The sequence below is a fragment of the Camelina sativa genome, chromosome 19 (genome assembly GCF_030686135.1).
Source record: "Camelina sativa cultivar CO46 ecotype springtype chromosome 19, ASM3068613v1".
NCBI classification, from domain to species: domain Eukaryota; kingdom Viridiplantae; phylum Streptophyta; class Magnoliopsida; order Brassicales; family Brassicaceae; genus Camelina; species Camelina sativa.
The window spans coordinates 15147417-15172674 of NC_141898.1; the positions used below are offsets into that span (position 1 = coordinate 15147417).

The 25258-nt window shown below is 37.7% G+C and overlaps 3 protein-coding genes, 1 long non-coding RNA gene and 1 other non-coding gene across 5 annotated transcripts; 1 reads left to right on the forward strand and 4 right to left on the reverse strand.

Annotated features, from left to right (window-relative positions):
* The first annotated feature begins 591 nt into the window (after nucleotides 1–591).
* LOC147920598 (small nucleolar RNA R71) lies at nucleotides 592–701 on the forward strand. The gene has a single exon (XR_015591933.1). It is a non-coding gene; the product is annotated as a small nucleolar RNA R71 (small nucleolar RNA).
* Nucleotides 702–7402: 6701 nt separating this feature from the next.
* LOC104766496 (nitrilase 3-like) lies at nucleotides 7403–8764 on the reverse strand. Its single transcript, XM_019241333.2, has 3 exons — nucleotides 8422–8764; nucleotides 7861–8142; nucleotides 7403–7764 (listed from the first exon to the last, which is right to left on the reverse strand). Exons 1-3 carry the CDS (start codon nucleotides 8645–8647, stop codon nucleotides 7610–7612), a joined length of 663 nt encoding a protein of 220 aa, XP_019096878.1. The 5' UTR covers nucleotides 8648–8764; the 3' UTR covers nucleotides 7403–7609.
* A 994-nt stretch (nucleotides 8765–9758) lies between these two features.
* LOC147920599 (uncharacterized) lies at nucleotides 9759–10631 on the reverse strand. Its single transcript, XM_087501153.1, has 3 exons — nucleotides 10245–10631; nucleotides 10074–10186; nucleotides 9759–9990 (listed from the first exon to the last, which is right to left on the reverse strand). The coding sequence occupies exons 1-3, from the start codon at nucleotides 10629–10631 to the stop codon at nucleotides 9759–9761; spliced, it is 732 nt and encodes a 243-aa protein (XP_087357279.1).
* Nucleotides 10632–15513: 4882 nt separating this feature from the next.
* Nucleotides 15514–16098, reverse strand: LOC147920600 (uncharacterized). Its single transcript, XR_015591519.1, has 2 exons — nucleotides 15892–16098; nucleotides 15514–15747 (listed from the first exon to the last, which is right to left on the reverse strand). It is a non-coding gene; the product is annotated as an uncharacterized LOC147920600 (long non-coding RNA).
* Nucleotides 16099–23617: 7519 nt separating this feature from the next.
* Nucleotides 23618–24487, reverse strand: LOC147920601 (uncharacterized). The gene has a single exon (XM_087501155.1). The coding sequence runs from the start codon at nucleotides 24485–24487 to the stop codon at nucleotides 23618–23620; it is 870 nt and encodes a 289-aa protein (XP_087357281.1).
* Nucleotides 24488–25258: the final 771 nt, after the last annotated feature.

Genomic DNA, 25258 nt, shown 5'->3' on the forward strand with positions numbered 1-25258 from the left:
GTAAGGGATGTTATCTTGTCGTTCAGATCCTGATACATATCACTCATCTTTAAATTTATTTCTTCTATAAACGCTTGTATGTTGGCCTCAATTTCTAGTATCAGATCTCTCAGTTCAGGGCTTTGATCTCTCTTGGTTGGACTAGGAAATCCTCTTTGAAAACCTTGAAAGTCAGTGAATGTAGCTCTTTGTCGGAAATTGCCTCGGTTGAATTCATGTCCTCATTCCTTGAAGTTTCGGTTGTAAAACCTCCCTTGGTAGCTGCTCCTGGCTCCAATATAATTCAACTCTCTTTTCTCATCACAAAATTCTTCGTTATCTTCGAACGTGTCGTTTCCTTTTTGAACAAGCTTAACGACCAAATTAATTGTTTCTTTAATCTGTCTAATATCCGAGGCCTGAATCGAATCTTTCTCCATATCCAAAGGGGTCGAGCGGTAGTTGTTATCGCTCTCAGCTAAATTGCAGATTAAAATCCGAGCATCCTCAATCGTCTTTGTAGCAAAATTACCATTACTTGCTATATCTAGGGATAGATGGTATTTATGGTCAACTCCTTCATAAAATTTGTTCATCAAGCTGCCACCTGTAAAGCCATGATGAGGGCAGTCCCTCTCATATGCTCTGAAGCGCTCCCAAGCTTCACTAAATGATTCAGTTTTTCCTTGTCTAAACCCTTATATCTTACGTCTCAAGAGGTTGGAGCGAGATCTGGTGTAAAAATGATTTAGGAAAGCGACCTTACACTCCTCCCAAGTTGTAAGCGATGCTGGAGGCAGGGTCTTCAACCATCTACTTGCCTTGTCTTCAAGAGAAAAGGGGAAAAGTTTGCACATCAAGTATTCCTGAAACTCCTTCGATGTAGAAGTTACTCCACATATTTCTTCAAAATGTTCAATGTGATCTATTGGGTGCTCCGTGCTAAAAACATGGAATTGGTTTTGCTTAACCAAGGCAATGACTTGAGGGCTTATTTTGAAATGATCTTGTGTCGATCATGAAGGTTGAATCGCGGACCGGTCTTGAATGTGTTGATAAGGGGTATCATATTCGACAATGGTCTGAAAGAATGGATCAAGCTGATCCTGCTCACGAACATCATCATGTTCTCGGATGTGTTCTCCATCGTCCATAGCAGCTCCTTGACCATTCCTCCCAGGTGGAGGATCGTTAAGGTCTCCTAGATTGTGGTTCTGGTTCTCCATCGAGCTAACTTTAGAGTCCCTGAAAATTAAAAAGAAAATATCAAAGTAAACTGAAAAATAAATGCCAAACTAAAATTTAAAAACAAAAATAAAAGATCCTAGACGATAATCCTAGTCTTAAACTCGAAAGTGACTTAATAGGTCCCCGGCAACGGCGCCAAAAAGCTTGATGTGCGTGGTTATTATCACTTCAAATCTTTTACCTCAAAAGACCACACGAATACTGCAAGTGCACAGTTGATCGGTAGTAGTATTTAAGGATCGATCCCACAGAGACGAATAAATCACGTTAAGAGTTTGCTTAGAGAGGAATATGGCTAAGACAATAATAAGATGGGGGTTTTTGGTTGGGTTTGTAACTAAGAAAACAATAACTAAATGCGAATAAACTAAGAAAATATAGATGGACGGAATGTTGGGCTGTAGGGAATTCTCAGGGTATCAAGCACCGGTCTAAGCCTAAAGGGAATAGGTATGGAATTTCAATGGTTAAACGTTCATGGACTACGAAATACGGAAGAACGGGAGATAAGCTACTCGCTAATCACCTATCTAAAGTCTATATACTCCGTTACTCAACTTTCGCAGGCAACAACGCATATGTCCTTGCAATTAAAGCAAGTTCGATTCTAATCCGTAAAGTTCTATAACTCAACTGACGCAGGTTATAACACAATACTTGTCTAGGCTATTGCAAGCGAGTTTACAACACTTGTGATGTGTAAAACGCCTATGATCAATCACTAGTTAGCTTATCAAACAATATGCATTAAGAATAAACCTAGATCAAAGAACTAAGATGAACTAAACCAGATTTAAACACCCTTAAACAAACGATAACATCAATCTACTTTGAAACCCTAATACCCAACAAGTAAACTACTCAGACATACTCAAGCAAATCAAAACCATATGAATAAGATATTTCATATAAGATTAGAAGTATGAGAAAAGGGTTTAGAGATCTTCTCTATGATACAAAGTAGATGATTCTTCTTCATTGAACAAGTAGGAAACAAAAAATAAGAAAACTAGAAAGAGGTTGGTGACTTCAAAGGCAACGGTGATGTCTTCCAAGAGAGTTATAGATGAACGAACTTCGACGGATGAGTAGGGGTCTAGGGACGTCTCTAGGGCTGCTGGTGGAGGCGTGGATGAGTAATCAAGAGGCAGAGAAAAGACACCAAGGAAGCACACAATGAAAATCTAGGTCTTAAGAGTATTTATAAGGTTTTTTTCTAGGGTTAGGGTTTTTAAGGGTAGAATTGTCTTTTCTTCTTGAGTGCAGGACAAGGGGTGGCGAAAGAGGCTTCTGGACAGTGGAGGAGGCTTGGACTGGGCCGCAGTGATGGTCGCTGGTCAGGCCTTCAATAAAAGCCCATCGGCTAGTTGCTTCTCTTCACGTCGGTTTATAATACGTCTTGGTAAAATGGGCATAACTTCCAGATGAATGAATGGATGGACTTGATTCCACTTTGAGGAGAAATATGACTCTTCCAGCTTTCCATAGACACCAGATATATTTTGATTTTCGGACGTTCTTCAAAAGTGGCTCGTACTGTAAATATCTGAATCTGTCCTGAAACGTATTTTCCTTGTCTTTTGATCCAAATTGCTATAAAACCTGTAAAACTTTCTTAAAATCTGAAATACTTGATAATAGACCTTTTATACCTGAAATCTCATCAAACTCTTCATAAATGTTTATGAAAACTATAGCTAATATGGGTAAAATAATGATTTTATCAGATATACTTACTAAACCTTTACAGGCGGGACCGTTTCACTCCATCCTGGACAGGATGTCTGTTTCAAGTCTTTTCATTTCATCTCTATATTCCAGTTCAAAGACTTGAGGAGGGGGTGTTAACACTATAATGTTATACTTTGTATAGCTTATATTATATAGTATAGTTGAGATGTATTAAGTGTATTAAGTTTCCTTTTGCTTAATATAGTATAGTTGAGATGTATTAAGTGTATTAAGTTTCCTTCTACCAAGTTTGGTTAATGAAAAATCTAATTCCTTCTTTGCTCCTCTCTCTAACTGTCAACAACATAGCTACATGATTTTAAATTTGAAACTCATTTAGTTTTAAAGTCATAGAGATTTCAGATAAACAATAACTTTGTACCTAATCTGCTATTACGTAACGAATTATAAATATCAATCACATATTAGTGTCAAATAATATTTGTTGAAATGGTCTACGCAAGATGAATTATATATACAAGCAAGATGTGGGACAACAATATTGTAAAGAGAAGGATAATTGTGGTCCTATATGTTAATTTGGTTTTGGTAAGCCATCGTTATCCTATCTGATTCCGCTAACGACGTTTTTTTTTTTTTTTTGATCAAACAGATGTTATCATTCCATTAAAACAGAAGGTAACAAACAAAGCAGAGAGTGTTTTTAAAATACAACATAAGGGGGTCTTTCCCAAAGTATAAAACAATAAAGAGACACAAGTAGATAGGGGCAGTCGATGATAGGAGGTTGAGAGCTATGAACCACATGCTGGGAAGCAAACTAGAACTTGTGAGATCAAGGAAAATCGATGCAAACTCAATGAGCAGGTCAGTGGAGGAGTAGGTGGTCATTCTCTTGGGTCGAAGACTATGTGGCGATGAAAAGATCAAAGCTGGGTGTCTCATCGGAGTGAAGGGGCTACTCTAGGTAGAGCTTTGACAAACAGTCGAGCAAAGATAGAGCTCTGGAGGCTGATCACTACAAAAGTAGTTTCGGTTCCAAGGTTAAGTGAGGAGAGCTTAAACATATTGTGGTAACCACTACTACTTTGAGTAGGGGTCATAATGCTTCTAGTCTTCAAGTTTACATAAGAGGGCTTCATAAAGTAGATAAATTGCGGTTTTGAGAGCTTTGCAATCAGGCAAGGTGAAGACAGGAGGCTTGTGAAGCATCGATAGTCCCAACTCTGTATAGGTGGGATCATAATGCCAAGCTTCACCAAGCTTTCTCCATCAAAGAAATCATCCCTAGGAGATCCAACAAACATGGTTTTCAAAGGACTCTTATACCATTCTAGTAAAATTGGTGACTTAAGGATCAGAAGCATTCTTCGAACTAGTGGTACCACTAAGTAAACCAAACGTTGACTAGGGTGGGAGAGAGTGGAGTTTAGGCCAAACCTGGATTCACACTGAACTCCACACAAGAGGTTCTCAAGCCAATTAGAAGAAATCAATATTCTGCTATCGAGGATACCTCGTCTTGACCAAGTAGAAGACACTAGTACTAACCAATTTGAACTTGATATAAAGCAGATATAATCGAGTCTGTGTAGCTTCGAGTGTAGGGATGAATCATAGTCTAGATAAAGTAGACTATCTACCAGAGTTCTATGATAAGACTGGGGAGTAAACCTGGGCCAAAGGGGTAACAAGGTTGAGACAGAGCAAGTCGGGGTTATGGGTTTCTTCGTCAAGATCTTCAATGGCTCTGATGTTCATATATTTTACCTTGTTTTCCCTTAGTTTATTCACAACTTTTGCATCTTTTGCTATCCATTTAGGCCATTATTGTGTAGCTTTAGGACTAATCATGCATTAGAGTATAGTTGCATTGCATTTGCATCTTTTCATGCATAAACAGGTGATTTTGGAGCTTAAGGAGCATGGAAGCAATGCTGAGGAGAAGTGAAGCAATCCTGAGGAGAAAACAAGAGAGTTAAGGCTGAAGAATCAAGGTCCAGAGTCCAACTCGACCGCACACTCGACCAGACACTCGACCGTGTGCTGAGAAGGACTCGACCGAGTGGAGAATGCACGAGAGAAGCCAGCTTGACCAGCCACTCGACCGAGCACTGGTCGAGTTGACCGAGCCGTTGACTGCTTTGACTTTTTGTATTTTTAGGGTTTCCACCTCATCTCCTATAAAAAGCCCTTGTACCTGCAGCCACCAAAGAGTCCTGCTTTTTAGAGAGTCTAAAACCTAGTTTTTACTTTTTTTAGATTTATTCCTTTTGCACTTTCTTTTATTTTTAGATTTTGTACTTGTTTAAGAAAGAAAGACTAGATTCTTGTATTTTGTTGGTTTCATAACCTTCAAGATATTAAGATTTCGAGTTTTATTTCTTCATCAATATTGTAGATCTCTGTTTCATCTTTCTAATGATGCAAGTTTCAATATTTTCTGGGTTTTTGACTTATTTCACCATGTGTTCTTGTTAGTAGTTTGCTTAGGACCTTGAGGATGGGTTAGGCTGGGTTGATCTTGTGGTTTATTTGATTTGGTCAAGCTTGATTGTTGTAGATCTCTTCTAGGCTAGATGTTCTTAATGATGATCCTATATCTGAGAAGGTAGGGTTTGATTTCAAGCATCTTAGCATCACACCAATGTTTAAGGAGCATAGATAAGGCTAGATCTAGAGCTTACCATTAGGCTTGCTAAGAGATTAGAAGTCTTGTTTGGTTTGAGATGTATTGTTTAATGCCTGCTTGTGTAGATTCTTTACTTTGTGAGAACAAGTCTAGAAATGCATAGGTTTGATTGTTTCTTGCCATGAGAGTGGATTAAACATGTCTTAGAATAGTATGTCTAGAGATCAGCTCAAAGTTTGCTTGAGATTTGTTGACCAAGTTAGATAACCACAATGATTAGTTCATCCCATGAATCTCTCCTCAAGGCCTTCTTTGTTTATTAATATCTTAGTCTAAATATCATTGCTTGCTTGTTGTTTGATTCGTTTTTGCATTGCTCTGTTTTTATTGTGTTGCTCTGTTTTCACGTTTAGTCTAGCTCGACCCTGTACTCGACCTACACTCGGTCGAGTGCTGCTCGAGTTCGTCCCCAGAATTTGTGTTCATGCTTTGTAGTTGTCCTGTCTTATCTCTTGTTTCATTCCTGTTTCATTTCTCTTGCATTCACTTAGTTTTCTGTTCATTACTTGTCTTGCATTAGTTCATTAACATAGTTTCTATTTCTGTTCTTGCTACTATAATCATTCTGTTTCATTTGCATTTAGTTCTTAGTTCTTGTAGTTTGCTTTCTGCACTTTTGCATTTTCATTATAGGATTGTTAGTGACAAACATCCTTTACATCTGGCTTGACTTAGATTCTTATACACATCTTAATTGTTCACAATCACTCAGATAGGATTGACACCTCTTATACTGCAACTGCATAAGGGGAATTGAAACACCCTGACATCCATTCATTCATAAATCATCATTCCATCATTCATTCACCACCCACAGAAGAAATAGTCAGTTTCAGGCTCCGGCGTCAACACAGAGCTCCCGTCCAGCTGCAACCAAGCAAAACACTTGGAGAGAGGATATAAATCCGGGGAGCGGAGAGATATTGAGGTTGACTGTGGAAAGGACCAGATCGAGAGATAGACGCCATTGTTACCAGGGCATTCGGGGAGTTGAAGGTTGAACTCAAGCGGCTGGAGACTCATGAGAGGACCCTCGCCGAAAGAGGGAGACAGAAGCGGAGGAAAGAGGGTAAAGAGATGAAGCTGATGCATTACCAGAGTTGAGATCTGGGTTCTCAGGAAGACTCCGGTGAAACTAAAAAAGTATATGAACGAGATTTGTAAACAGAGGAGAGAACAGAGATGGCAAAACCAGAGCCCAGCGACGCCGATTGGCCTTGGCGCCGCCGGGAGAGTAAACCTCGGTGGTTGTGCCAGAGAGAGTTCTGCTAGGGTGCAGTATTCTACTAATACACTAAAATATTGACAAACAACCTGCTAACGACGATTTAAGTTATATTGTAGTGACTTTTCAAACTCACATTTAGGACTCAGACAATTTCGAATGATTTAGACTTTTGTTTTGGTTAGCCATCAGTATTTTATTTGATTGAGCTGGCGACAATTTAGTAATTTAGTCTGGTACCTTTCAAACTCACAGTTTAGACTTGACGGCCAAATTGTATGAAACATAAAAAAGATCAGTGTTTGACATACAAAGGAAAAATAAAGACCATAACTGAAATCAAAGCCTGATTGATAAGTAGGCTACACAATCCTTTGAACGTATGAGGAGAGAAACAATCAGTTTTATTGAACAACATAGTTCTTTACTGCTACTCTCTAGCGAGTATAATGCTCTGTTTTGTATAATTGCTCTGTTTTTTGTTCTTTACAACTTGCTTTAAAAAGTTAAACACAAGTCTTCCTATAACGTTTCTTTCTTTTGAATATAATTTAACATTTATTCAAAAAAAAAACATAGATCTTTACTATTTTCAGTAAGTTCTGTTACATTGTTGAAGAGAAGATAAACAAACTTCATACATAAAAATAAAATAAAATAGAGAAAGATAAACAAACTTTAACATAAACTTTAAAAATAAACAGAACATTTAGAAAGCACGACTCCATCATACTTACTGACATTAGCTCCAGTAGACGAATTATAAGTATTGACTATTTGTTTGAGTCATCTTCTAATTTCTCCACCTTCGTCATGAATGTAACCGGTTTCTTTGGGTGCTCATTTACGGTCAGGTTAAACACATCTGGCTTTGCATAATGTCCAACCACATCGAAGTATAATTTGGCTCTTGCTATATCACCAAGATCTGGATGAGGAACGTCATCAATATGATTAGCTCAAACTAGTTAATATTTTCTAGATATAACGTAAGATGAACAACGATAAGTGTATATATGTATACCAAGATCTGTTGTGAGGAGACCCTCTGATTCATAGTTTGGTCCGGCGAGAACTTGTCCCAAAGGTGAAATAATGACACTTCCGCCTCCAGAGACAGTAGGATCAGGATGTTTCTCGTCTATAACGTCATCAAACAAGTAACCAGGATGTTCAGGGAAATCTCCACGCTTGCAGAACTGGTGCGCTGACAACACGAAACATCCACCTTCTACCGCAATGTGAATCATCGACGCTTGCCATTCCAACGAATAATCAGCAGTAGGTGCACAATAAATCTCAATCCCTGCGCCGTCAAACATCGATAATTGTTAGGAATGTTACATTATAAGCTAGGTGGGACTCAAAATGTGTCACATTATAGTAAAAGTGTGACACATCTTGAACTCTAATTAGTTTTCAGCCTTAATAAGGCTTTCAAGCCTGGTCCTCCTCTAGATCTTGACTTCAAATTACTTTTCAGCCTTAATACTTTCAACTATACGACGCACTAGTTGTTAAAAACGTTATTTTTCTTTTGTATATAATGTAACATTAAATTCAAAAAAAAAAAAAAAAAGCTGACCTTTGGGCTTTGGCGTACAATGCAGTTCTGTAGAGAGGCATCCTATTTCCCCAGAAAATAGCAGCACCGAGTTTGCCAATGGGAGTGTCGTAAACAGGGATGGTTGATCCGTCCCCTTGACCCAAGATGCAACGTTCCAAAGATGTGGGCATGACTTTACGGTGCTTACCCATGAAGCGACCTTCAGGACTAAAGAAAAGGGCAGTGCAATAGAGTGGATACTCATCCTTCTCTATCGCTCCCAGCCTCCCATTACCAAGTGCACATTGTGTTTCCCGGCCAGTTTAGCCAGTCTTTCTACTTCTGGGCCTGTAGTTTTTTTATCACAAGAACCAAAAAAAAAGGTTCAAGAAATAGTCATTTTGTGAGAGTGCTCGTTTCATATGCTTGTTCCAATTAATTTCCAATCTAATAGTGACAAAATCAGAGAACACGAAGAATCCAACCATAGCCAACAACATAACCAAATAAAAATCATAGTCCAGCAACCATATAAAAGATAAATCAAAGAAACTTTAGAAGTGAAGATAGTTTTATTTGAGTATCATAAAAGTTACCAAAAAAAAAACATTCAAACCATACAATTTTGTAACAACGTAACCTTAAAATATATCATATTAAAAATTTGTTGACAAAACAAAAATTAATTAGATAATTAAAACAGATCCTATCTTATCTTATGTTGCAAAAAAGAAAAGGGAGATTTTTAAAAATAGCACCAAAATAATTTTTTTTTCTAAACTTAACATAACATCTCTAAAATTCCAAAAATAGCACAAATTCATCTTTCAAAATTGAATCCTAAATTCAAAATACTAAAACCCTACACCTTAAAACTATATCCTAAATGTGAAAGTGAGAACCCAAACCTAAAAAAAAATATCTAAAAATTAATTTTAAATATTTTAATATGTTAAATATTTCTATTTTTGAAAATTTATAGAATGTGTAATATAGTTGTCCATAAAACTTGTTTTAGTGCTATTTTAGGGTATTTCTCAAAACGAAAAAGATATTAACAAGTAACAGAGATATTGAAGAGTACTTTATACACTGAACAAAATAATTGAGCACTTTTTGTATTTATTTGGTGTTCTTGGTACTCGGATAAGCACAAAGTAATTGAGCACTTTTTGTTGGGACTTATGTTACTGATTGGTAAAATACAAAAATGTATAAAATATTTCCTTTTAGCGATAAAGATAAGATAAGAAAATGAAACAAAAATAGTCAACGAAGAACTCGTAAGATAGAAGTCATACCAGGAACAGAGGTTGCTTCTTGCAAAAAAAAAAAATTAAAAACAAGGAAGGAACGAAAAGATAGATAGAGTTCTTCTAAGCATACTTTAACCACATCGCCATTGAATCTTTAAACTGCTTCCTGGTCTTTTTCGCCAGGATAGCGTTTCTAATCTGCCTGTCAAGTCCCTTGAATAGGGTAGTAATCTCGGTGGAAATGTTATGGTGATACCTGGTGTTGCGCTCCCACCATATAGCATAAATAGTAGCTTGAGCGACGAGCCTTTGGAGGGAGCGTGTTGTTTTGGGGTCTTTCATGTCCAACCAGCTGGTGAAAGCTTCCCATGTGTGAAAGGAGAAGGAACAATAGCCTAGTCTTCTAGTCACTTCAGACTAAAGGTTCTCGCTGACCTCACAGCGGAGGAAAAGGTGTTCGCGGGTTTCCTGATACATACCACAGCGGCAACAACTTGCGTCGATTTGAGTATCCCATCTTGACAGTCTCGCTCTTGTAGGTAGCCTGTCTAGATGCAGAAGCCACATCATGAAAGCATGCCTAGGAATTGCGCCCTTAAACCATACCTGATTAGTCCATCGAGGAGGGTCCTGTCTGGGCCTGACCTCCTCCCAGGTCTTTTTTGTTAAAAAGCTTTGAAGCTCGTCAGGACCAATCATTGAGAGAAAACTATCTGGTTCCACCGTGAGGAGAGGAGACTGTATCATAGTAAGGAACATGTGGAGTTCCATTGCTTGATTTGAACGAGCAGGCCTAAGGTTCCAACCTGTTACCGAATATGCATGGGCCACTTTTCCTTGAAGAGGGATTCCTGGTTGAGCTGGTCCAGAAGGTCCGAGGTATTCAATTAGAGGGCCAAAAGGCATCCACCAATCATACCAGAAGTTTAGCTGCTGGCCATTTCCCAGTCTTGCCTTGAGGAAGCATCTTGCATTGTGCCTAAGGTTCAACATGGCCTTCTAGGTCCATGAAGTTTGTTTATTTGCATCGATAGCCCAGAAGCAGCCATCCTTTATCTTGGTATTGCGCAACCACATTGCCCACAACGAGTCGATTGCAGCAAAAAGTCTCCAAATTAATTTGAGGCAGAGTGTTCTGTTTCATTGGCTTAAGTTCCTCAGACCCAAACCCCCTTCTTCTTTTGGGGGACAAACATTACTCCAAGCTACTTTTGCTGAACCTTTTCTGGTTACATCTCCATTCCACAAGAAATTCCTGCATAAGCTCTCAATCTTCTTGATGCAACCTTTTGGTAGGATAAAAACCGACATCCAGAAGTTTATTGTGCCATATATCACAGAGGATAGGAGTTGCAGCCTACCAGCATAAGATAATGCTCTAGATGCCCACGAACTGAAACCTTTAGTTAGTGCATCCAACAAAGGCCTATATTCTGATAGCCTGAGTTTTCTGTGCATAAGAGGGAGATGTAGGTACCTTACAGGAAGTTAACCGATGTTGAAACCAAGAGAAGCCATCTGAGAGGTTTCAATTTGGTTCACTCCCACTAGGTATAGATCTGTCTTGCTCTTATTCACATGAAGTCCTGAGGCTGCTGAGAAGTCTTGGAGAACCCCAGTGATGTTTGATAGAGAGTTTAGTTTTCCATCAAAAAATACCATGATGTCGTCGGCAAACGCTAGATGGGTAATCTGTGGGTTCGAAGTGCTAGGGTGCGTCCCTATGAGGTTGTTAATGTAGGCCTTCCTTAGCATCTGCGAAAAGACTTCCATTGCCAAAACAAACAGATAAGGTCAAATAGAGTCACCTTGTCTCAATCCCTTTGATCCTGTGAAGTGACCACACAATTCACCATTGATGCAAATAGAGTAGCTTGCTGTATAAATACACTGCACAATTCACCATTGCTTGCTGTATAAATACACTGAGAGATGAAGTGGACTGGGAACTCCATTGCCTTTAGAGTATTGATTATAAACTCCCATAGCACCGAGCCAAAAGCCTTCTTAAGGTCGACTTTGAGCATTCCCCTTCGCGAAATATTTTTCTGGTTGTATCCTTGCACTAGTTCTGTAGCCAACAATACATTCTCCACCAAAAGCCTACCCAGGATGAAAGCTGATTGGGTATTGGATATCAAATCTGGGAGCACCCTTTTTAACCTGTTTGCCAACAGCTTTGACACTATCTTGTATAAGATGTTGCAGCAAGCAATGGGACGAAACTCCGCAACCCTTTGTGCATATGGAGTTTTTGGGATAAGCGTAATGATTGTTGCATTCCACTGCGTGAGCATCTTCCCTGAACTGAAAAATTCAGTGACAGCCTCAAAAACTGAACTTCCTACTGTTTCCCACCGTGCAGTGAAGAACTCGACACAATAGACGTCTGGTCCTGGGGCCTTGTTTCTGGGAAGCGAGAAAGTGACTCTCCTGATCTCATCTGGTGTGTAAGGCGCATTAAGAATCTGGAGTGCGTTCGGTGAACATCGCTAGGAAACAAGGTCCGAGATTTCTGTAACTGAAACTGAAGAGAGAGCACTTTGACCTCCGAAAAGACCCTTGTAGAATTCCACGACAAGGTTCTGAATTCCCTGCCTTGAGTCCACTACCTGGTCGTTATCATCTAGGAGGAAAATTATCTCATTTAGACATTACCCTGAGATAATAGACCTGTGAAAGAATTTGGAGTTTTTGTCCCCTTCTTCTAGCCAACAAATACACGATCTCTGCTTTAAAAATGATTCTTCTGCTGATGTTAGAGAACACCAAATCCTGTGTGCTTCTTTCTCTTTGGCGATGCTCTCTGAGGTTGGTGCAACTAAGAGCTCTTGTTGACAGATAAGAAGATTAGCGTAAGCCTCCTGCACCCTCTTTTCAATTCCAGAATAGTTCTCCTTGCTAAAATCTCTTATCACATTCTTTAGTAGTTTCAGTTTCTTTGATATTTTGAACATGGCAGTCCCATCAAACCTTAGAGCATCCCACCAAACTTTGATAAGAGGCCCGAACTTTGGATTTTGATTTCGCAGAGACATGAACTTGAAAGGCTTCTTCTCTTTTGGTTTTGACAATCAAGGAAAATGCAGCCAGGGCTATGATCCGAGAATGCGGGTTCACCAAATACAGCCAAGGATGAGGGAAAAGTGGTCATCCATGCGTTGTTTACCACAACTCTGTCCAGTTTTTTAGCAACTAGACCAATAGTATGCTTGTTCGTCCATGTGAATGTACTACCACAATAAGGGAGGTCAGTCAGTGAAGAGGTGAGCAGACACTGGCTTAGTTCACGCATACCTGATGGAATATAATGAACATCTGGGTTAGAGTGCTCATGAGGAAACAAAGTTTGGTTGAAGTCCCCCAAGACGTTCCACGGTTTTGATAAGATGGAGGAATTCTGTGAAAGGTCTACTATCTCAGCCCACAATGATTTCCTGGATGCACTGCAAGTTGAGGAGACATATACCACAGAGACAAATATCTGTTCAGAGACAAATGACAGCTTAACTAGGCAAGTGATCATCTAGAGAGATTTGTAGATGATAGTGACATGTACAGAGGGATGCCAAGTTAACCAGATCTTACCAAGGTCGGAGAATTCATAATTACCTTCAAAATTCCAGCCTGGAAACACACGAGATACTATAGCTTGTGAGTTCGCCTGACTGACATGGGTTTCTATAATCCCACCAAAAATTGGTTGATTACTCTTCAACTATTCCAGCAAAAAATATCCATAAAGGGAGAGGGATATCAGAGGATTGAAGGGCCTCTGGCCCTAGCTCCATGCTGATTCTGTCGCAGCATTCTCTTGGAGACTACCTTCAAGAAACAGTATGTGTCAACTTCTGATTCATCCTCTTCAGATAGACTGTCCGAGGAGACATCGTTTTCAGACATACCATACTTCGCGATGACTTTTCCTGCTCCATAAGTCTTAGGGGAAAGGTGGGCGAAAGGATTGTCACGAAGATCAATACATAGCTGACCATCATCAAATCCTAAGGGATAAGCTTTAATGGGAGCTTTCTTTTGAGTCTGAGAACCATGTTGGCCTCCAACTTGAAGGTCAGAGCCGTCCTTTGATCCTTCCGGAACCTTGAAGATGCGGGTTGGGGAAGAGTCATAGAGAATATTCTCCTCAGACCGTTGAATGCGAGTATCTTGTGTTTCACGTCCACTTGCTAAAGGGGGTATGGCTGATGCAGACACGAAAACCTTACCAACTATGGGAAGTTGGCTTTGAATGGGTCGTTTGCTAGATTGCTTTTCCTTTTTTGCTCGAGGGCAGTCTGAAATTAAGTGCTTGACCGACCCACATGTGTTGCACGTATGAGGTGCTTTTGAACATCGAGACACCGTGTGGCCAACTTTCTTACAATGACTACAGAGGGAAGGCAACCAAGGGCTAGAGACGTGAATGCACTTTATCTGCCCATATTCAAATCGAGCATTCACCGCCTCAGGAAGAGGTTTTCTAGGATCAATCACTGTATAAACCTTTGCTACTTCAACGTTTATTGGGTTCTCTGTGTGCGGGTGAAGGCAAAATGGGTATCCCACAAGACCAGAAATGTGTTGGACACCCTCCCTATTGAAGAACTCGAGTGGAATTCCCACGAATTCCAGCCATACAGGAACCATCGTCAATTCAGGTTTTGAGTGTTGGACCTCAGGAGACCATTTTGCCACAAACATGGATTGTCCATCAATTTGCCAAAGGCATTGGCTGAGGATTCTTCTTCTAGCGTTTGGACACGACACTTTCAAGAGGAAAGAGTTGCCCTCCATTTTTGATACCGAAATATCCTTTCGTTGGTGACTCCAGATCCCTTTCACGATTGCTTGAACGACACCTCTCGACGGAGGATCTTCATAAAATTGACCCAGGATGAAGCTATCCCAAGCTGTTTTGTTCTTTTCAATCACTGAATTAGGGATAGTGACACAAGCCTCTCCAGATTCAAGAGTGAATGGAATACCTTGTTTCTCCATCTTAATCGATTTTCCATTGACAAGATTCTTCCATGGAAAGTCGGATTTGCTGTTGGGGTTGTCTGTTATCTTTGGGGGAAGTTTACCTGACGTCACCGCGTCGGCAAGGTTTCTAATTTTAGGTTCAGACACGCTTACAAGTACTGTTGAAGAGGTTTCGTCTACAGTAGATGGGACTTCGACAATTGGATTTCCAATGTCAGCTATCAAATCGCTATCATGCGGTTAGCCGAGACCTTTGGGGTCTCAGGTAACTCCGTAGATCTAGAAGAAGAGGATACACCAGCTGCAGAAGGGGAAGCAGGCAGTGACGATTTTTGAGGGTGGGAAAGAGAAGAAGCTACTCCAATGGGGAGGTCGCAGGGGTTTTTTTAGGTTTCTTTTTGGCCATGGAGACCAGCGGGGGCCGACGCCGAGATCGGCGAAGGTGAAGGGAGAAGGAAAGAGATCGCGTATTTTGGGAGAGAATTTTCTAGGCGCGTGTATCGTATCGGTCGTGGTTAGAAGCATGGTACTTGCGGAGCTCATCACGACCATCTACGTTGTGCACTCCAACCGCTAAACCAAACCTAAGGCCTCGAGGATAGCCATTTTATAAAAGCTTCCGGGAATAATACTAGCTTGGCTCCCTTGCTTGCCGCCTCAGAAATATACTTCTCCGCCTTGTCTACAAATTTCAAGTATATAACGTTTTATGTCCGTAATTAGTCGGGTTCGTCTGGAAATACTCTGTAGAAACTAGGTTTCCACAATGAATTTGCTTATGGGGAAAAACAAATTCAGTAAAGTAATCTCTCTAGAAAACCGATCTAAGTTTTGAAATTAGAAGAAAGGGAATTGATCTCGAAGAATTAGGGTTTAGATTGCTAAGAACAAGAAGAGAACTGAATAATTGTATTCAATAATGGATACTTTACAATGGAGAAGTCTCTCCCTCTTTATACATATTCATAGATCGCATAATATATTAACTTTCCTTATGAGACGAACTGAAATAAGGAAAGTTGCTTTATCTCTTGAGTCAGCCGCCAGGCGAAGTGGAAGCTGGTTCTTCTCCTTCGAGGCTGGGCTTCCTCTGTCCGAATTGGGCTTAAATGACCTAATTGAGTTCCTAACCGGATTCCCAGTTAAATAACCAAATTGTCTTTCTGGTTTAGTTTGGTATGTCGGGGGTGCTAAATCCCGCACCAACATACCCGATCGAACCCGAGTAATGGACGAAAAAAAATAAAGGGAAACAATAACTGTTAGTTACCTAAAGTGGCGGGTGTATCGTTATACACGGTGGAGGATTGGACGATGATAGCTCGGACAGTGGAGGATTGGGAAACGCCGTCAACGTGAGTTGTGTTTTTGACCGTGGAGGATGGGACAACGCCGTCAACCGAAGTTGGGTTGTTGACTATCGAAATTTCTTCTTTGCTAGACATATTAACTTATGTATTGGTGTTTACGATTTGATGATATGAGAGACTTGTGGGACAAAATATATAGACTTTTTGGTTTCCCTTTTTGTTAATTTTAAATTCCTACGTGAGATGATGCCATGATGGTAACGACGCAATGATGTAGGCCACTGTCTACGTGTTCTTTTCCTTACCAATGGTTAATTTATGAAGAGGAGACGTAAATGAGATCCTCCGCTTGATATGTTATAAAACTATACCCCTTGGTTTTAATTAAAATATGATTATATTGGGCAATAGTTGACAAAATTTTTTATAGTTTTAAACCAAAAGAGAGTATTCAAATTTTCAAGTTTATTATTTATTATCATTAATTAACTAGGAAAATTACAAAATATGTTTTTCGTATTTTTTAAAGCGTAACTCATTGTAAATTTATAAATTTCTTTCTATTGAGTCATTAGGTAATATCTCGGCCATATTTGCATGCACAGATTGTTATATAAATTAGTTTAAATTTATTTGATAATCATTAAAAACATAACAAATTATTTTAAATATCGTTAAAAAAAATTTACACTTTTGATTTATTTAAATCACACAATTCATTAGTACTTTTGAGCATTTGAGGTAAGAAATATTATTAATGATTGAAAAAAAAAATTACTATGAGATTTAAATATCAAATTTAAGTTATTCATATAAACTAACTAGAGAATTTGTTAAAATACCTTTTTGGAGATACCCTTTTTCAAAAATATGCATTTTTTGAACATTTTATTTTTTGCTTTCTTTTACAAAATTACAATATGTTAAATAAATTTCTAGAAATTTTGTTTTAGGTTTGGATTCTCTGTTTTACATTTAGTGTATAGTTTTAAGGGGGTAGGATTTAGTATTTGGGGTTTAGATTTTATAATTTAGACATTTTGTATATTAAAAGGGGATATTTTTAATTATGGAAAACTTGAAAGAGTATTTTTAAAAAGTGACATAGAAAAATAGGTATTTTTGAAAAGTGACATGGAAAAACGGTATTTTTTAAAATGCCCCTATAAACTAACATAAAATCTAAGGTACTTAATAATTAAAAACTAAATTATTTTGAAAGTAAAAAAATTTACATGTTTACTATAAAATCATATGAAGTGCAATCAAAGCTTTAAAGTACAATTCTCAAAGATTACTTTTTAGAATAATATTTTTTTATATTCCTCTTAATTTAAGTTATATTACTAGGCTTAGTTATATTTTTTTTATCACTGTGGTAAAGGCAAGATAGAAAATAAAATATCATATTACAAAATTTTTTTTCGTGAGAACATTGCATATTTTTAAGAATTAAATAAATATACATGAAGGTGTAAAAACTAATCAAACATCTAGAGTAAAGAGTGAAGATAATTTATTTAGCTTGATTCTGTTATTGTGAGATGGTTAGAACCAAAATTTTACTATAGTTATCAAAATTTTATTATACATATTAGAATACGCATGTATTTTAAATTAAAACAATATAAGAAAACAAAGAAGAAAAGAAAATATACATAAAACAAAGAAAAAGTAAAATTAAAAAAATGTAAAATATTTTTTAAAAAAATATAATCAAAATCTTACAAGAATATCATAATTGAGTTTTCAATCCATACAAGAACATTAAAAAAGAACAAAAAAATATTTAGGATATGAGATATGGTGTAGGAAGATGTGAGAATGGTTATTTATACGATAAAAGGTGATAGAAGTTACATTTCTAAAATAATTAAATTAGAAGTGTTATAATTGTAACTGATTGTATGTTTAATTGAAAATGAATGGAGGAAAAATAGTCAGTTCACAATTTATGTAATTTCAAATACAATTCAGTAGTAAAGAGTGGGTTTAAAGTATACATTAATGTATATGGTTAAATGTGTTCCATTTTAGGTTTATTTAAAAATAAATTTTAATTTTTAATTTTTTTAGAAATAAATACCAAATGGACCAATAAGCAAAGAGTGAATTGAAACCTCACTTTTATATACTCCCTATGTATCATAATAGATGATTTTTTAGGATTTTCACCAAGCTTAAGAAAAATAATAAGTGTTGTATTATTATTAAATACTTTTGTTTTATATTCTTTTTAATACTCATTACTTCATACTTTTCTCACACTTGTCATTCAAGTGCATGTATATATTTAATTATTCATTATAAAAGTAATAACATTAATTACTGATTTGATTTTAAAAATAAAAACATAATAAATACACTAAAGGAATCATCATTTGTGATACAAAGAAAAATTCTAGAACATCATCTTTATGATACATAGGAGTATATGATAGTTGCATAGTTAAAATGACTAAAATAAGAGAGATTTTAATATATTTTTAATATAATTATTTAATGAATCTAATAAAAATTGGAGTTAGTGTATTTAGGTTTGAGAAAAAGATACATGTCAAAATAATAAATGTAATATTATACATTTATTAATTTGTATTTTAATGGGAAAAACAAAGGAAAAGTATAAAATTGTGTAATACAATTTCGCCTTTGCTTTTTTTTTTTTCTTTCACAACAAGTTTTACAAGTTTGATGTGTTGGTTCAACAACAAAAAAACTCTTATCCTCGTCAAAATCACAACTTGGTACATTTTTTGACAAATTTTCTTTTCCATTTGCTTTACTTCTTTTGTTTTCTCTCTTAAGTATTTATATTTGTGTCAATTAAATTTAGAAACAGAAGCTTATTTGCTATCTAACATAATTATGCCGACTACTCGCAATGTTGCATGTTTATCTTCATGAAAATACATGAAAATTCAACAAAATAGTTTTTTACTGGGTATATAAATTATATATATATATATATATATTTATATGTCCTCACTCTCTTAAAACACAGTGGAAGTAAATTATTACCCTATATTTTAACGTGTTACCTTAGCTAATAATATAGGAATATTGATTGGTTTTATTAAAGATCATTTCGATCTAAGACACCTAAAATATGACTGATGTAAAGAAAGCTAGTGACAAAGTATTGATGCATGCATTGTAGATGCTGTTCTCTTTGTAAGAATAGAGAGAGAGAGTATAGAACTTAGTGAGAAGATAGCAGGATCTCGCGCTCATTATAGCACTTATGAAGTTGAATTTTACGCGATTGTTCAAGCTATTAAACATTGGCGTCATTATCTTTTTCACCAAGAGTTTATTCTCTATACGGATCATGATGCGCTAAAGCATTTGGGCAGCCAAGATAAAATTTCAGCATGTCATGCTTCCTGGATAGCTTTCTTACAACAGTTCACATTTGTTACTAAGCATCAATCAGGTAAAACAAATAAGGTGGCTGATGCTTTGAGTCGACGCAATGCTCTGTTGGCAACTTTACAAGTCTCGGTGCCGGGCTTTTCTGTTTTTGCGGATTTATATCCACATGATGCCTTCTTTGGTCGCATTTGGGTAGATTTACAAGTCGGTATTGTGTCTGATTTTACGTTACATGATGGGTTTTTGTTTCGAGATCCTCGTTTGTGTGTTCCTGATTGCAGCTTAAGACTCAAAATTATTCAAGAACTACATGAAGAAGGACATGTGGGGCGTGATCGTACTCTTCAATTAGTGGTGGATTCTTATTTTTGGCCTTCAATGCGTCGCGATGTTGCTCGATTTGTTGAACGTTGTGTAGTATGCCAACGATCTAAGGGTCATGCCTCTAACAATGGTCTTTACATGCCTCTTCCGGTACCAACTCAACCATGGACAGATATTAGCATGGATTTGTATTCGCTTACCTCGTACACAATGCGGGAATGACTCTATTTTTGTGGTGGTCGATAGATTCTCTAAAGTGGCACATTTTATTCCTTGCAAAAAGAAAATGGATGCAGCTCAAGTGTCTCTTTTGTTTTTCTGTGAGATCTATAGGCTTCATGGACTGCCTTGCTCCATTGTATCAGACAGAGACTCTCGTTTTCTTAGTCACTTTTGGCGTTCTCTTTGGTGTATGCTTCGGACTAGCCTTGACATGAGCTCTACCTATCATCCTCAGTCTGACGGTCAAACGGAAGTTACAAACCGTTCTTTGGGGGATATGCTTCGTTGTCTTGTAGGTGACAACATAAAATATTGGGATACAGCATTATGCAAGGCTGAATTCGCCCATAACCACGCCCTTAATAGAAGTACTCATTTTAGCCCATTTCGTGTGGTGTATGGACTTGTGCCACGAGGTCCTGTTGATCTTGGCGTCACACCAGATGTTACTCGTGATCACGGTCAAGCTGTAGACTTTGTAGTCAATCTCTCTTTTATTCATGCGCAGGTTCATGATAATTTGAAGGTTTCGTCGGCAAAATACAAAGCTGAAGCTGAACAAAAGAACTTCAAAGAATTAAGAACACAAGATTAAAAGAATTACTCTCTTTTATTAATCTTTAGGAAAATCACTCAAAACCTAAAGCTCTCTCTTGTTCTCTCGCAAACTCATAAGTTATGCAACACCCTTGCATCTTCTTATATAGTAAAAACCTTAGACAAACTTTCCTAATTCAAATTGGAAAAACTAACTTATTAGATAACTCCTAAATCTCAAATATGTATATTTAGCTTTTCTCCTAAATATACTTGTCTTTGGCCTCAAGCTCTTTCAAGCTTATTCAACATTCTCCCCCTTAAGCTTGAACTTCTTCTTCTTCAAGTCTTGTACACCGATGAGATCCCTCATTTCTTTAAACTTGATTCTTCCAAGCGCCTTTGTTAGTATATCTGCCTTTTGCTCTGTTCCAGGAACATGTTCCACTTCAATTTGCCCATTCTCAACACATTCTCTTATAAAATGATACCTTCGATGTATATGTTTGCTTCTGCCATGAAAAACAGGATTCCTTGTAAGAGCTATTTCTGACATATTGTCCATTAAAACTGTAGTTTTCTCACTAGAAGATCCAATAGCTTCACTAAGCAAATCTTGAAGCCAAATCGCTTGCTTTGCGGCTTCGGTTGCTGCCATGAATTCAGCCTCACAAGATGACATTGCGACCGTGTCTTGTTTTTGTGTACACCAGGTAATAGGACTATCATTGAGATGAAAAAATGTGACCTGTTGTACGCCTGCCATTGTCTTTATCCCCATTGTGACTATTGTCGCTATAACCGATGAGACCTGTCTTGCTTTTCCGAGAATATGTGAGACCATATGACGAAGTTCCCCGCAAATACCTAATGACTTGTTTCAAAACAACTCGATGTGATTCTTTAGGCTCGTGCATATATCTGCTTAACACTCTAACACAATACGAGAGTTCTGGTCGTGTGTGAAGTAAGTAGCGAAGGCAGCAATGTTTCTTCTGTACTCTGTTTCATCGATGCTTCGCTCCTCTTCTGCTTTAGATAATTTTAACCCAGCATCCATTGGTATCTGAACTGAATTACACTATGCCATTCCAAATATTTTTCTGCATACATTTCTTGGCTTAAAGTGATTCCATCTTCGTGTTGAACTACTTCAATGTCGAGGTAATAAGTCAGTCTACCAAGATCACTCATCTCAAACTTAGAAGCCATTCCTCTTTTGAACTCTAGAATAATGCTTAGACTTGATCCTGTTACTAGTAGATCATCAACATACATGGCTACAAGGAGAAGATGCTCCTTTTCTTGCTTTCAATACAGAGAAGGATCTTTGAAGCTTTTAACAAAATTCAAATCCTTAAGAATTTTGTTTAGCTTCGTGTTCCATGCTCTTGGTGCTTGGTTTAGCCCATAGAGTGCTTTGTTCAGTCTGTATACCTTATCCTCACTTCCTTTAGCCACATATCCTTCAGCCTGAGTAAAAAACACTGTTTCCTTTAGCTCTCCATGAAGAAACACAGTTTTTACATCCAAATGATGTATCTCCCAACCTTGCGAAGCTGCTAGTGCCATGATAAACCGAACAGTTTCAATGCAAGCTACTGGCGCGAAAAATTCATCAAAATCAACTCCATGTCTCTGAACATATCCTTTGGCCACGAGTCTTGCTTTGTGTTTGTTAATACTCCCATCAGAATTACGATTCAGTTTGAAAATCCATTTTAACCCTATTGGTTTTACTCCCACAGGAAGATCAACCAGCTCCCAAGTTTTGTTCTTTGTTATTGATGTAATCTCCTCGTCACAAGCATCCTTCCAAGCTTTTTATTTTTCTGCTTCCATAAACTCATATGGCTCTCCATCTATTACCATTAAGAGATATTCACTTTCAGCTTCAGCGAGCAAAACGTAGTCTTCTAAGTACTTTGGTTTTGTCTTGGGTCGTGATGATGCTCGTGTTTGAGGCTGAGGTTGAGGTTGCTCTTCATCTTGTACACTCTTTGTTTCTGGTTCTGTTTCAGCTCTACCATTTTCATCGAAAATATCTCCTCCGTGGCTATCTTCTTCGTTTCTCTCCATATCTGCATCATTTTCACCTCTAATTCCATTATTACCAAATTCCTCAAAGCTTATCTTAAATGTTCCACCATCTTCATGTGTCTCCCTTCCTAGATAGCTCCAAGTACAGCTCTTACTCTCATCAAATATTACATCTCTACTCACCACGACTTTCTTATTTGTTGGATCCAATAGGCGATAGGCTTTTGAGCCTGGCTCAATTCCAAGATTCAACAAGACTCTTGACCTATCATTAAGTTTCTTAAGGTGTTGAACCTCTGTTTTAGCACAACACACACACCCAAAAACACGTAAATGATCAATAACCAGCTTTCTTCCTTTAAAAACTTCGTACGGAGTCTTTGTGTCCAAAGGTCTAGTTGCAACTCTATTTATGAGATAGGTAGCATGTCTCACAGCTTCTCCCCAGAGATAATTTGGCATGTCCATGTGTTTTAGTATGCTCCTAGTCATCTCCAAAAGTGTTCTATTTCGACGTTCAACCACTCTGTTTTGTTGAGGCGTGTATGGTGCTGTCAAGTGTCTTGTAATACCATAATCATCACAAAATTCTTGAAAATCATGAGAAGTAAACTCGCCTCCCCTATCTGTTCGAAACGTTTTAATAGAATCCCTTGTTTCTTGTTCGACCATTGCTTTGATTTTCTTGAATTTTTCAAATGCATCGCTCTTCTCTTTCAAGAGTAGTGACCACATATAGCGTGAGTGATCATCAATTAAAACAAAGATATACCTATTTCGAGCAGACGTAGAGGGTGTAATAAAACCGCAGAGGTCACCATGTATGAGTTCGAGTAGCTTTGATGCCCGGAAAGATGTTGATTGAGGAAAGGTTCGCCGTGTTTGCTTTCCGAGCAGACAAGAGACACATGTTTCTTTTTCAATTGGTATATTTGGTATACCAATGACGAGCTCCTTATGTATCATCTTATTTATGGTTTCTGGACCAACATGTCCTAACCTTTCATGCCATCTAGTAGAATCACTTTGCACCATCAATTGCAGACATTTATTGGTTTCACCACCTTCCATAAGGACTTTGCAAAGGCGATTTTTTGATCTTTTAGGCTTAACCAATAGAATACGGTTTCGATCATGCAATGTGAGGTAGTCTTCCTTCATTCTTACATCACATCCTGACTATGTAGCCTACCCCAAGCTTATGATATTGCTCTTCAAATCCGGTATATAATAGACATCCGCCAAAATTTTCTTGTCTCCATTCTTAGTGATAAAAAGAACTAAACCTTTCCCTCTTATATCGATGTGTGAATCATCCACGAACCGCACCTTACCTGTGACCATCTTGTCAAGTTTGGAGAAGTATGCGAGATTTCCGGACATGTGGTTGCTTGCTCCATTATCAAGATACCAGATATTGCTATCATGTTTTTCAAAATCGTTTGGTGTCACATTCTTCACAACTTCATGTATCATGAGTTCCTCAGCTTCTTTGGTTTCATCTTCGTCATTCTCTCGTGTTTCTTGGAGTTTAAGCAACCTATATGGACATTCTGATGCATAATGTCCTGGTTTATCACACCGAAAGCAAACCACCTTAGACTTGTCTCGCTCTTGCCTATATCCTCTGTTTGACTGATTCCAAAAACGTCCTCTTCCTCTTCCACGACCGTAAAAACGTCCTCCTTGACCTCTACCTCTTCCACCTGAGCCGTAGTTCCCTTGGTAAGGCTGGAAATCCGTATTAGCATACATGAGTTTTCCTTGGTCGCTTGATTGTTCATCTTCTTCTTCAGCAGAAATCCGTTCCTCGTAAGTTTTCAACCTTCCCACTATGTCTTCAAAACTTGTGGTATTAAGATCAAGCACTTGTTCAAGTGAAGCAATGATATGTATGTATCGCTTTCGTGGCAAGCTCATAAGAAATTTCTTGACAATTTTTGGTTCTTCAATATTTTCTCCTAAGGCACCAGATTTTGTTGACATTTCCGAGAGCTTACCAACGAAAGTATCGATAGTGTCGGTTTCTTTCATCTTGATTTTGTCAAACTCAGCCATGAGAGTTTGTAATCGTGCTTCTTTGACCCTATTAGCCCCGACATATCATGCTTTGATCGCATCCCAAACAGCTTTAGAATTATCGAGGTTTCCAACTTGTAGAATTAGCGCCTCTTGTATGGATTGAAAAAGAGGAGCTCTCGCCATGTCGTCCATCTTAACATCGGTCGTTCCTGGTTCTATAGCTTCCCAAACCTTATGCACTCTAAGCATAATTCTTATACGCATGGAACACACAATATAGTTGGTGATGGTAAGCATAGGACATTGTATAGATGAAGGATTGCTTTCTTTAGGTTTAGCCACAACGATATCACCCATGTTGTGATTTCAAAAGAAAAAAAAAAAAGTTCTTGTTTTTCTCTGATACCAAATATAGAACTTAGAACAAAAGAACTTCAAAGAATTAAGAACACAAGATTAAAATAATTACTTTCTTTTATTAATCTTTAGGAAAATCACTCAAAACCTAAAATTCTCTCTTGTTCTCTCCCAAACTCATAAGTTATGCAACACCCTTGCATCTTCTTATATAGTAAAAACCTTAGACAAACTTTCCTAATTCAAATTAGAAAAACTAATTTATTAGATAATTCCTAAATCTCAAATATGTATATTTAGCTTTTCTATTAAATATACTTGTCTTTGCCCTCAAGCTCTTTCAAGCTTATTCAACAGAGAGTACAACAGAGACCTGCCCACTAATCAATTAATCACAAGTCTTCCAAGTTTGGTTCGCACTTGGCAAATTTCCATTTTTAGGATATTCCA

Excerpts from the sequence above, each read along its gene's own strand:
- LOC104766496 (XM_019241333.2), bottom strand. The coding sequence starts at position 8,647 with ATGAGTATCCACTCTATTGCACTGCCCTTTTCTTTAGTCCTGAAGGTC. Across the intron at positions 8,143-8,421 it reads TTGTACGCCAAAGCCCAAAG|GGATTGAGATTTATTGTGCA; the intron begins GTCAGCTTTTTT and ends TTGACGGCGCAG. Across the intron at positions 7,765-7,860 it reads TCTCCTCACAACAGATCTTG|ATCTTGGTGATATAGCAAGA; the intron begins GTATACATATAT and ends TTCCTCATCCAG.
- LOC147920601 (XM_087501155.1), bottom strand. The coding sequence starts at position 24,487 with ATGGCTGAGTTTGACAAAATCAAGATGAAAGAAACCGACACTATCGAT.
- LOC147920599 (XM_087501153.1), bottom strand. The coding sequence starts at position 10,631 with ATGTTGAACCTTAGGCACAATGCAAGATGCTTCCTCAAGGCAAGACTG. Across the intron at positions 10,187-10,244 it reads CTCCTCGATGGACTAATCAG|ACAGGCTACCTACAAGAGCG; the intron begins GTATGGTTTAAG and ends TTCTGCATCTAG. Across the intron at positions 9,991-10,073 it reads ACCTTTTCCTCCGCTGTGAG|CTGGTTGGACATGAAAGACC; the intron begins GTCAGCGAGAAC and ends AGCTTTCACCAG.